Source organism: Microtus pennsylvanicus, chromosome 15 (genome assembly GCF_037038515.1).
Source record: "Microtus pennsylvanicus isolate mMicPen1 chromosome 15, mMicPen1.hap1, whole genome shotgun sequence".
NCBI classification, from domain to species: Eukaryota; Metazoa; Chordata; class Mammalia; order Rodentia; family Cricetidae; genus Microtus; species Microtus pennsylvanicus.
This window is the reverse complement of record NC_134593.1, coordinates 65,226,482-65,238,660: the sequence shown is the minus strand read 5'-3', so window position 1 is coordinate 65,238,660 and position 12,179 is coordinate 65,226,482. Positions and strand designations below refer to the sequence as shown.

Genomic DNA, 12,179 nt, shown 5'->3' with positions numbered 1-12,179 from the left:
TAGAAGGAAAATCACTAACCAAGGAGTCCAATAATGACCACAATAACTCAGGCATCTAGAGACCCTTCATCAACACAAACCAAAGAAGGGATACACACAAACTCTACGACTAAAAAAAAAATGACCGGAGTTAACAACCACTGGTCATTAATATCACTTAATGTCAATGGTCTCAACTCACCTATAAAAAGGCACAGGCTAAGAGATTGGATAAGAAAACAGGATCCAACATTCTGCTGTCTACAAGAAACACACCTCAACCACAAAGACAGGCACCTACTCAGAGTAAAGGGTTGGGAAAAGGCCTATCAAGCAAATGGACCAAAGAAACAAGCAGGTGTGGCCATACTAATCTCTAACAAAGTTGACTTCAAACTTAAATCAATCAGAAGAGATGGAGAGGGGCATTTTATATTCATAACAGGAACAGTTCATCAGGATGAAGTCTCAATCCTGAACATCTATGCCCCTAATATAAAAGCACCCACGTACATAAAAGAAACATTGCTAAAATTCAAGGCAGCCATCAAACCGCACACACTAATAGTAGGAGACTTCAACACTCCTCTCTCACCAATGGACAGGTCAATCAGACAGAAACCTAGCAGAGAAATAAGACAATTAATGGAGGTAATGAAACAAATGGACTTAACAGACATCTATAGAACATTCCACCCAAATAGGAAAGAATACACCTTCTTCTCTGCAGCTCATGGAACCTTCTCGAAAATCTACCACATAGTCGGTAACAAAGCAAACATCCACAGTTACAAAAAAGTATTACTAACCACCTATGTCTTATCAGATCACCATGGATTAAAGTTAGAATTCAACAACAAGGCTACCCCCGGAAAGCCCACAAAGTCATGGAAACTGAACAGCCAACTACTGAACCATACCTGGATTAAGGAAGAAATAAAGAAAGAAATTAAAGTCTTCCTGGAATTCAATGAAAATAAAGAAACAACATACTCAAATTTATGGGACACTATGAAAGCAGTCCTAAGAGGAAAGTTCATAGCACTTAGTGCCCACTTAAAGAAAACAGAGAAAGCTCACATTGGAGATTTAACAGCCCACCTGAACGCTCTAGAAAAAAAAGAAGCAGACTCACCTAGGAGGAGTAGGAGACTGGAAATAATCAAACTGAGGGCTGAAATCAATAAAATAGAAACACAGAGAACAATCCAAAGAATCAATGAAACAAAAAGCTGGTTCCTGGAGAAAATCAATAAGATTGACAAACCCCTATCCAAACTAATCAAACGGCAGAGAGAGAATTTGCAAATTAATAAGATCAGAAATGAAAAGGGGGACATAACCACAGACATAGAGGAAATTCAGAGAATCATTAGATCTTACTACAAAAGCCTATATGCCACAAAACTGGAAAATGTAAAGGAAATGGATACTTTCTTAGATAAATATCATTTACCAAAGTTAAATCAGGACCAGGTGAACAATCTAAATAGACCTGTTAGTCGCGAAGAATTAGAAGAGGTTATCAAAAACCTCCCTACCAAAAAAAGCCCAGGACCAGATGGTTTCAACGCGGAATTCTACCAGAACTTCCAAGAAGACCTAATACCTATACTCCTTAATGTATTTCACAATATAGAAACAGAAGGGTCATTACCAAATTCCTTTTATGAAGCTACAGTTACTCTGATACCAAAACCACACAAAGACTCAACCAGGAAAGAGAATTACAGGCCGATCTCACTCATGAATATCGATGCAAAAATCCTCAACAAAATACTGGCAAACCGAATCCAAGAACACATCCGAAAAATTATCCACTATGATCAAGTAGGCTTCATTCCTGAGATGCAGGGCTGGTTCAACATACGAAAATCTATCAATGTAATCCAGCATATAAATAAACTGAAAGAAAAAAACCATATGATCATTTCATTAGATGCTGAAAAAGCATTTGACAAAATTCAACATCCATTTATGTTAAAAGTCTTGGAGAGATTAGGGATACAAGGGTCATACCTAAATATAATAAAAGCTATTTACAGCAAGCCGACAGGTAACATCAAATTAAACGGAGAGAAACTCAAAGCCATCCCGCTTAACTCAGGAACACGACAAGGCTGTCCACTTTCGCCATACCTCTTCAATATAGTGCTGGAAGTTCTAGAAATAGCAATAAGACAACATAATGGGATCAAGGGGATTCGAATTGGAAAGGAAGAAGTTAAACTTTCGTTATTCGCAGATGATATGATAGTGTACATAAGCGACCCCCAAAACTCCACCAAAGAACTTTTACAGCTGATAAACAGCTTTAGTAATGTGGCAGGATACAAGATCAACTCCAAAAAATCAGTCGCCCTCTTATCCAAAAAGGATATGGAAGCAGAGAGGGAAATCAGAGAAGCTTCTCCATTCACGATAGCCACAAACAGCATAAAATATCTTGGGGTAAACCTAACCAAGGAAGTGAAAGATCTATTTGACAAGAACTTTAAGGCATTGAAGAAAGAAATTGATGAAGATACCAAAAAATGGATGGACATCCCTTGCTCTTGGATTGGGAGGATCAACATAGTAAAAATGGCAATTCTACCTAAGGCAATTTATAGATTCAATGCAATCCCCATCAAGATCCCATCAAAATTCTTTACAGATCTGGAGAGGACAATAATCAACTTTATATGGAAAAACAAAAAACCCAGGATAGCCAAAACAATCCTATACAATAAAGGATCTTCTGGAGGCATTACCATCCCTGACTTCAAACTCTATTACAGAGCTACAGTAATGAAAACAGGGTGGTACTGGCATAAAAACAGAGAAGTCGACCAATGGAATCGTATAGAAGACCCGGATTTTACCCCACAAACCTATGAACACCTCATTTTCGATAAAGGAGCTAAAAGTATACAATGGAAGAAAGAAAGCATCTTCAACAAATGGTGCTGGCACAACTGGATGTCAACCTGTAGAAGAATGAAAATAGACCCATATCTATCACCGTGCACAAAACTCAAGTCCAAATGGATTAAAGACCTCATTATCAGCCCGAAAACACTGAACCTGATAGAAGAGAAAGTGGGAAATACCCTACAACAGATGGGCACAGGTGATCGCTTCTTAGGTATAACCCCAGAAACACAGGCATTAAGGGCAACATTGAACAAATGGGACCTACTAAAACTGAGAAGCTTCTGTAAAGCAAAGGATACTGTCACTAAGACACAAAGGGAACCTACTGACTGGGAGAAGATCTTCACCAACCCCGCAACAGACAAAGGTCTGATCTCCAAAATATATAGAGAACTCAAGAAACTAGACTTTAAAATGCTAATTAACCCAATTAAAAAATGGGGCACTGAACTGAACAGAGAATTCTCAACAGAAGAACTTCAAATGGCCAAAAGATACTTAAGGTCGTGCTCAATTTCCTTAGCAATCAGGGAAATGCAAATCAAAACAACTTTGAGATACCATCTTACACCTGTCAGAATGGCTAAAGTCAAAAACAACAAGGACAGCCTTTGCTGGAGAGGGTGTGGAGGAAGGGGTACCCTCATCCATTGCTGGTGGGAATGCAATCTTGTGCAACCACTGTGGAAGTCAGTGTTTCGGTTTCTCAGGAAATTCGGGATCAACCTACCCCTGGACCCAGCAATACCACTCTTGGGAATTTACCCAAGAGATGCTCTATCACATGTCAAAAGCATTTGTTCAACTATGTTCATAGCAGTATTATTTGTAATAGCCAGAACCTGGAAACAACCTAGATGCCCTTCAATGGAAGAATGGATGAAGAAAGTATGGAATATATACACACTAGAGTACTACGCTGCGGTAAAAAACAATGACTTCTCGAATTTTGCATGCAAATGGATGGAAATAGAAAACACTATCCTGAGTGAGGTATCCCAGACCCAAAAAGAAGAACATGGGATGTACTCACTCATAATTGGTTTCTAGCCATAAATAGGGGTCACAGAATCTACAATTGGCGAACCTAAAGAACCTAAGTAAGAAGGTGAACACAAGGAAAAACATATCGTTATCCTCTTGGATAAGGGAAGTAGACAAAATTGCCGGGGAGAAAAGTGGGATCTTGGGGGTGGGGTGGGAAGGGGGTAAGGGGAGATGGGGAGAGAAAAGGTAGAAGGAAAGGAGGGGGGACTTGGGGAAATAGGAGGATCGGGATAAAGGAAGGTGGATAGGGGAGCACGGAACCACAATCCTTAGTTAAGGGACCCACTTTAGGGTGGGCAGGAGAATTGACCCTAGAGGGGCCCCCAGGAGCCCAAGCTGAGGTTCCCAGTTAGTTCCTTGGGCAGCTGAGGATAGGGAACCTGAAATGACCCTATCCTAGCGCAAAACTGACGAATATCTTGCATATCATCCTAGAACTTTCATCTGGCGAGGGATGGAGATAGAGACAGAGACCCACACTGGAGCACTGGACTGAGCTCCCAAGGTCCCAATGAGGAGCAGAAGGAGGGAGAACATGAGCAAAGAAGTCGGGACCACGAGGGGTGCACCCACCCACTGAGACAGTGGAGCTGATCTACTGGGAGCTCACCAAGGCCAGCTGGACTATTACCAAAAAAAGCATGGGATAAAACTGAACTCTCTAATCATGACGAACAATGAGGGCTGATGAGACGCCAAGGACAATGGCACGCAGTTTTGATCCTACGCAATCTGCTGGCTTGGTGGGAGCCTAGCCAGTCTGGATGTTCACCTTCCTAGATATGGACGGAGGGGGGAGGACCTAGGACTTACCACAGGGCAGGGAACCCTGACTGCTCTTTGGACTGGAGAGAGAGGGGGAGAGGAGTGGGGGGAAGGGGAGAGGGGTGGGAGGAGGGGGAGAAGAGTGGGAGGAGAGGGAGAAGAGTGGGAGGAGGGGGAGGGAAAGGGGAGGCTGGGAGGAGGTGGAAATTTGTTTTTTTTTTCTTTATTCTTCTTTTATCAATAAAAAAATGTTAAAAAAAATAATAATCCACAGTCATGTGCTTATCTGCTTTTCGCTCCCACCACTTAGAAATCCACCATCCTCCACCACATCAACTTCCCCTGAGCAAACATTGGGATGGGTATCAAATGTAGTGCCATGTTTGTATTTAGATACCTAACTTAAAGCATCTGCCTTCTTCTTTATTTAAGTAATCGTGGTATCGACTGTTTTCTAGTTTGCTCTTTCTTTCTTTATTCTTTGCAGCAGCTTACACAGCCTCATGGACAATGAGATTATAGAAAAGTGAGTACCACATACTAGAGGAAAAGGAGCAGATATTCCTATTAATCCAAGTTACCATTTCAATGTTTACTTTCAATTTTTATACAAGAGTATGGTTGACATACTTATGAGCATAAGATGTTACTGTCCTTTCTCAGAACTAGATAAATTTTAGTGTATATAGGAAGAATGAGATCACTGTTCTCTTACCAGCTCATTAAGCTACATGATTTTGCACAATCAATCTTAATTGCAATTTTGAAATGATTTGTAATTCAAAAGTGAATCAGATACTGATTCTAAGGTAATGTGGATGCAACCAGACAAATCACTAGTTATACTGCACAGGTAACTTGACAAAAACTCTCCTTGTAGCAAACACTAAGCATGAGTGCCAATCTTAGGCTTCCTGATGCTCTAGATATGGGGCTGTTATTGCCACATTTAACCCGGGGGCAAACTAAATTAACAAGAAAATGTTCAGTCTACTGCTAGACAAGTGTTTTTCAACTTGTTGATTGCTATCTGTTTGGGGTTCAAACAACCTTCTGACAGGGATTGCATATCAGATATCCTGTATATCCAATATTTACATTTTGATTCATAACAGTAGCAAAATTAGAGTTATGAAATAATTTTATGATGGGGTGTCACCACAACATGAGGAATTGTATTAGAAAGATTGAAAACTACCTGTAATCAAAGATGATGCAGGCGGGTGCATGATCCAGCTTCACACAACTGCCTGTGTTTTTAATCCCACTCTCTCTGGCTCTGCTTCTGTATTTTTAAGTTAAATTTTGAGCTAATCTACAGGGAAAAAAAGCTATAGGATTTAAAGAATAGTCTTTCTAAACATGCTTCTGTTGCTGGCAGGTGTGTGTGTGCAATGCTTATGATTTTGTCAATAAATTAAGGATTTACTTTTATTTCAGGCTGAAATCCTTCCAACAGAGCATGATACATCAGCTCCTCTATGGATCCCTTTAAGAGTAAATGCATATTTATTGAAGAATACATGAAGAAGTGCTTGAGTTCACAGGTTGCTTTGGGAACGTGAAAGAGGAATTATTTGCTACTCTCTAACAATTTATTTTGAATTTGTTGAAATCATTGATATGTGAACTGGTTATCAAAACTTGATAAACAGTTTATAAATCACTTTGAAGCTGGCACAAATAAATATTAATGAGTCCACTTACAAGGAACTTAAAGTCAGTTTCTTCTTTCCAAATAAATGAAAATGAGGGTCTCTGTTGCTCTATTTGAAAAATAATCCATAGTTTGTTACTAATAATTATGTTCCTTTAACTACGTATCAGATCATTTTATTTTCTAAAATAAGACTTTTTTTTTTTTTGGTTCCTGAAACAGAAATCTCCTGCCAGTCCTCTTTATTGACAATAACTATAGGCTCAGACCCTATTGTTGACAACACCACATACCTCGTTGTGGGGTATAGAGGAAGCTGGTGCTTAGCTGAAACTAAGCACCTGTTGGCTTGGTTTCAGATGACAGAAGATAACATATGTACTACAGTAGTAAAGATGTTAGCAATGTTTTTACGCATGTGAGAATTATATAACAAAAACCAACCTGTCCAAAAAAGTTTTACCCACATAGGCAATAGTGGAACAACTGCTGGGTGGGGGTGGAGTAACCAACAGCCTTATAATTTTATCTGAAGCCCAATCCATAGGAGGGAGCCCATACCTGACACTGTCCGTGTAGTTAACAACAACCCATTCCTGAAGAAACTCAAGAGGGAACTTACCACTGCTGTTTAAATAAAACACAGCATCTATGGGACTTCTACATACCTATGTTTCTCTCTCTCTCTCTCTCTTTCTCTCTCTCTCTCTCTCTCTCTCTCTCTCTCTCACACACACACACACACACACACACACACACACACACACATACACACACATAACAAAACAACAATAAACTCGCTCTCCACCTTAATCACAAAAGTTCATGTGAAAGTGAATAGCAGCGAATGTGAGACACTGAAAACAAGCGGGAGCCCAGCCCCCAACCCTACAACACATTTAGACATTTATGCTACCGACACCGCCTCTAATATCCAGGGAAGACTGTGGAAGAGAAGACAGGGTATATCTAAGAGTCAGGTGATTAGGGGAGGAGCTGTGAAACGCTGTCCTCAAACACCAATACAACTGTTCCAACCATGAGTGTAGAACCATAATTACCTTCCTGAAGCCAGCACAACACTGACTTAGTCATGGAAGGGAGACAGGCACACAGAACCCTACTCTTTAAGACTGAACCACTGGCTACTGAGAGATTCTGGGACAAAGGGAGTCATGGTCTATTGACGTTCCAACAAATAGCTCCAAACCCATGGTCATACTGAAGGCCCTGGGTTAAACTCAGTGATTGATAAAACAGATAGACATGAAAGTGGGAAAGATTTCTAGGAAGGAAGAGCATGCAGAAGAGGAGAGAGATGAGTGAAGATGGTGGTAAGAATGCTCAGTATTCCTTATTCTGTGAAATTGTCAAACTTAATTACTAAACAGATTAAAGGGGATAACGAGAGAAACGTGGTGGGCAGGGGTTGTAATTGTGGACAAGGCAAATCCTACAAGCCCCAGTGCAGGGAATCACAGTTGTGAGTTCATGAATTCAGTGCCCTTTACAGCTCTTGGCCCGGTTCTCTGACTTGCCTATACTTCTCATTCTCTTTTCTGTAATGTTCCCTGGGGATTTCATGGGATGAAAGCTTTCTTTAAAATGGATTCTTAGAACACAAACATTATACTAATAACTTGAAACACAGAAGTAAACAGTTTAACCAAAATTTGATCAGGGATGACCTTGGAATAGGGAAAGAAAATAGCAGGTGGTCACGAATCCAGCTCCAGTGACTGGCCAATGTTGTCCCACCTAATCCAGCCCTACCATCCTTGCCATACAAGCCACATTCAGATAAAGCACTGTGAACAGTTTGCCTAGGCTACGGGTAGACAATGTTGGGTTTAAAATCATGCCTGTGTGTCCACTGAAGTCCTGTATTATTTCAGCCATTGAAAGAGGGAAAATAGATAAATTCCTAGGTGATGGATTTTAAGGATACAAAAAGGTACTCTGGCTCTCAAAAATGCATAGCACAGGGGACCTGAAGCACCAATTCTCTTACATACATCAGAAATCCCTGGCCCAAGATTTTAACTAGCATACCACAAACCAAAATTAAACTCTGAGGCCTGGAGGGATAACTCAGAGGTGAAGAGCACTTGGAGAACTGGGCTCTAATCTCAGGACCCACATGGCAGGTTCACTAGGACCTCTTCTGACTTCTGCGGACATCAGTCACACTCATACTACATGCATATGTTCAAGCAAACACTCAGATACACAAAAATAATAAAATAGAAGGGGAGAAAAGGAAGAGTAGCAGAGGAAAATGTATAACTCAATAAAATCGATAAAAAAAAATTTAAAACAGAAAGAAAAAACTGAAAAAAAAACTAATTGTAGAGTTGACCTCAGGTCATATATATTCCCTCAGGTAATAGTACATATATTCCCTCTGTGCACACTCGTCATCGTAATATGGATATTATATTTCCTGTTTAAATTTTAAAACTATTAATTCTTTTTGATGTGCTAAGTTCTTTTAGAAGTCTATGCTATATTTGATTTACATAAACTGAGGAGAAAAGACCAAGAAATGAGGTTTATTTATATCAGATTAGAACAGATAAAAAGGAAAGGCATTAGAAGGTGAATATGGAACAAAATGATAGATATAAGAAAATGTCATAATGAAGCCTATTATTTTGAACACTAATTGTAAAATGGCAAAATAAAAGTGTCCTTATATAGATAGGGACATTCTGCAGACCACAGTCTCGGGGTTGAAATCCAGTGAATGCCACATGCTTATGTCGTAGCCACCAGAGGGCGCGATTTCTAATTTTTCTAAAGGCCCTGGAGCAGTTCACAAAGGCCACAGGGAAAGAACTGGAAGGTAGTAGTTAAACCCAAACATTTTCATGCCCACCTTCTACCAGAAATGAAGAGTTGACATACAGACATCGTGATGAGAATATTTGTTAAGTCAGTAAATCAATGTCACTGCAGGAAGATGGATTGTCTTGGTACTGGAGAGTATTTGTTTTATTTCAGAAGTGATGTAGGAGAAACATTCACTGCATATCCCACTTCACTCTATGAAACATGAGCAGCTTTACCGAAGGAGCCTGAGAATATGTTTAAAGAGCTCCGCAGGAAGCTGGAGAGAGAGAAAACTCTAGCGTCCCTTGCTCGATGGTTTTGTCGCAAAAGATCCTTATTTTGCTAGAAATAAAACAAGAGAGGTTTTCACAAGCTGTCACTCCGCCACTTTGTCGAAATCCTAAGAAACGCTTCTGCACACCCCGGTATCACGCCTTAACTTCACGGATGCAAAAGCAGTGTTTTCCCATTCTAAAGCTAGGAAACTACAAACCTCTTATCAGCAGCAGTCGAACGACGGCAGCCTATCTTTTTATATACAGGTGCTCAGCAGACAGTTTGCATAAATGATGCCTTCTCAAAACGGAAATGCTGCGGGAGACATCTGCAGGACTGTCTTCTTAGCAAGAAGGATATTAGGGACCCGGAGACTTAAAACTCTCACCTCGTTTCACGTTACTAGTTAATTTTGCATTCTAACTCAAATCGATGTTGTTCCTAATTTAAACATGAGCTCTCACAGAATCACCGAACCATTTGAAAACTGTCTACTTTAGTGGGTAAAGTGTTGTTTTAGCTGTTCAAAGTTTTGGCGTAAATAGATAGGATGTCTATCCACTCGTCTTGCTACTATTTCTTAGAGAATGGATTCACTATGCTGATAAGAATGTGAAGAACATGAAAATGAAATGTCACAAAATTTGGGGTGCAACCTGCCTAGTCTTTGCATTCAAGGAAATGAACTGGGAGGCACAGAGAGGCATCTCACCTGGTCCAGTAGCTTCTGCCCATTGAGGTGCGCCTGTAACACAGCATCATTCACAAGCAAGTGGAAGTTCAGGAGCACGTGCTCAACGTCGTAGGTCCCATGCATTGCATTTGAGAGTTCTTCCAAGGACCGGATGTAAGCATGCCAGTGTGGATTGAGCTCTGTCATGTGGGCCAGGCAGCCCCTGACGACATTGAGGCAGTACCCCATACAGGGCTTACTGAGCATGAGGCTCTGGCAGTGCGGGCAATACTGCATCCTCAGGAGGGCTCGACTGCATTCCTTGGAGAAGTGCATATGGTCCGTGGTGTTAATGACTTCAATGCCCAGATTAAGGGCCTGCAGAAACGTGCGGCTGGGCAACAAGGACCTCCCCATCTGTCCCATGACTCTTTTGGGGATATTGCCAAACGGACTAACATTCTGGCGGGCCATTCGGATGCATTCAGAGTATTGGGGAGAACTGTCAGTCACACCAGGGTTTATAAGATGGTTGTAGACCAGAGGAAAAAGACTGTCAAAAAATCTGTTTACAAATTCTTCAGGATTAACATCTGCACCAAATAAATAGAGCCCTACATCAGTGAAAAACTCCTGAATGGACGCGGCAGCCTCCAAGGCCATGTTCCTGTAGGTGTTGCAGAAAAGGATGCTGGTGTAATTCTCTGCTTGCCGGATGAGGGTTTCCAGGGTCTCTGTAACACAGTGAAGGTAAAGCAAAAAAGACTTAGTACTCATATCAAGACATCTGTCCTTCTGCCACATGTAAAAATGAGCGTAGTACATCATAATTAGCCCAAGATAAACTCTGATGCGCAGTCTGCCAAACTGATTTCCAAGGAGAATGGCTGTATGATATTGCCAATAGACACAACACATACATTTTCTAGAAATGCATTTTCTAGTATCTAAGCCAGCTAAACAGTGCAGAAACCAAAGGATAGTTATACAGAGGCGTAATGTCTGACAAATTTTAGTATATAGCTATTCATAACCTACTGATCGGAAGTTAATTTTCTTTCATATCCAAGTCAATACTTATAAACATGACAACATTTAATACTTATTTCCTGCCTACTGTATTCTCATAGTTTTTCCATCCTACTTTTATTTTCAAAATGAAAGTTCGTAGGTTACATATTACTTACATCTAAAGTAGGTAGATCCCCAAAAAACAGCCTGATAGTCCATAGATCTTTTAATATTTTCAAACTTAAACATAGGTCAAATATGCAACTACCATGCTCTATGGAAACTGCCATGCCTTGTTAAGCAGTGAGAGGCATAGGCGATGCTACCTGAAGACAGTAAGTTGGAAACCTCTTATCCATTATACTTTGTTGTTATTCGTCTTTGCTTCAAAAGGCTGTCTTTGGGATATTTTATTTGTTTCCTAAGTAGCTGATTCTCTAGAACCAGCCAAGCAAATCTAATATATAAGCAAAGAATGGGAGAATAATCTAAAAAAAAGGGATTGGAGTAATCATTGAGCTCAAACGAGATTCCAAACCCTGGCTATTAGACAGCAGTAAACCGCCACGACTATTCTAGTAATTACATCTTATAATTAGACTAATTAATGACACTTGACTATATCGATATATAATTAATTATAAAATACATTCAATAAAGTTATCTCCCATAGCAACAACCTCATAGTTATTTTTAATTAGGTTGTAAAACGCCATGGTCATAATTCAGTAAGCAAATCGCTGCTTGAGTATCTTATAAAAGAGATGAAGAAAAAGTAAAAAGGAAATCACAAAAAAAAGCAAATAGACAAGGAGTGACTACAAAAGCAGAACCCCGACTACACAGTAGTGTCTTCTAGAGAAAAGAAGAATACAGTGAAGCGTATTCTGAATTTCTCTGAGACTGGCTGACATTGCATTCCAGACCTCAGTGTGAAATATCAGGTTATGTCTACCCTGCAATCAAAGATGACTGCTTTGAAAGGGCACTGACCCTCTGTGTTTCCCCAGTCAGATGACGACA

General features: G+C 40.2%; 1 protein-coding gene across 5 annotated transcripts in view; it reads right to left on the bottom strand.

Moving 5' to 3' along the window:
- Gpc5 (glypican 5) overlaps positions 1–12,179 on the bottom strand; it is a 1,110,053-nt gene that overhangs the window by 886,143 nt on the left and 211,731 nt on the right. For all 5 annotated transcript variants that reach the window (XR_012907933.1, XM_075949575.1, XM_075949572.1 and 2 more), the window contains exon 3: positions 10,185–10,879. Coding sequence is in view for 4 of the 5 variants with exons in the window: in XM_075949575.1 (XP_075805690.1) it covers positions 10,185–10,879 (695 nt within the window). In the remaining variant the exon portion in view is untranslated. The remainder of the gene's footprint in view (positions 1–10,184; positions 10,880–12,179) is intronic.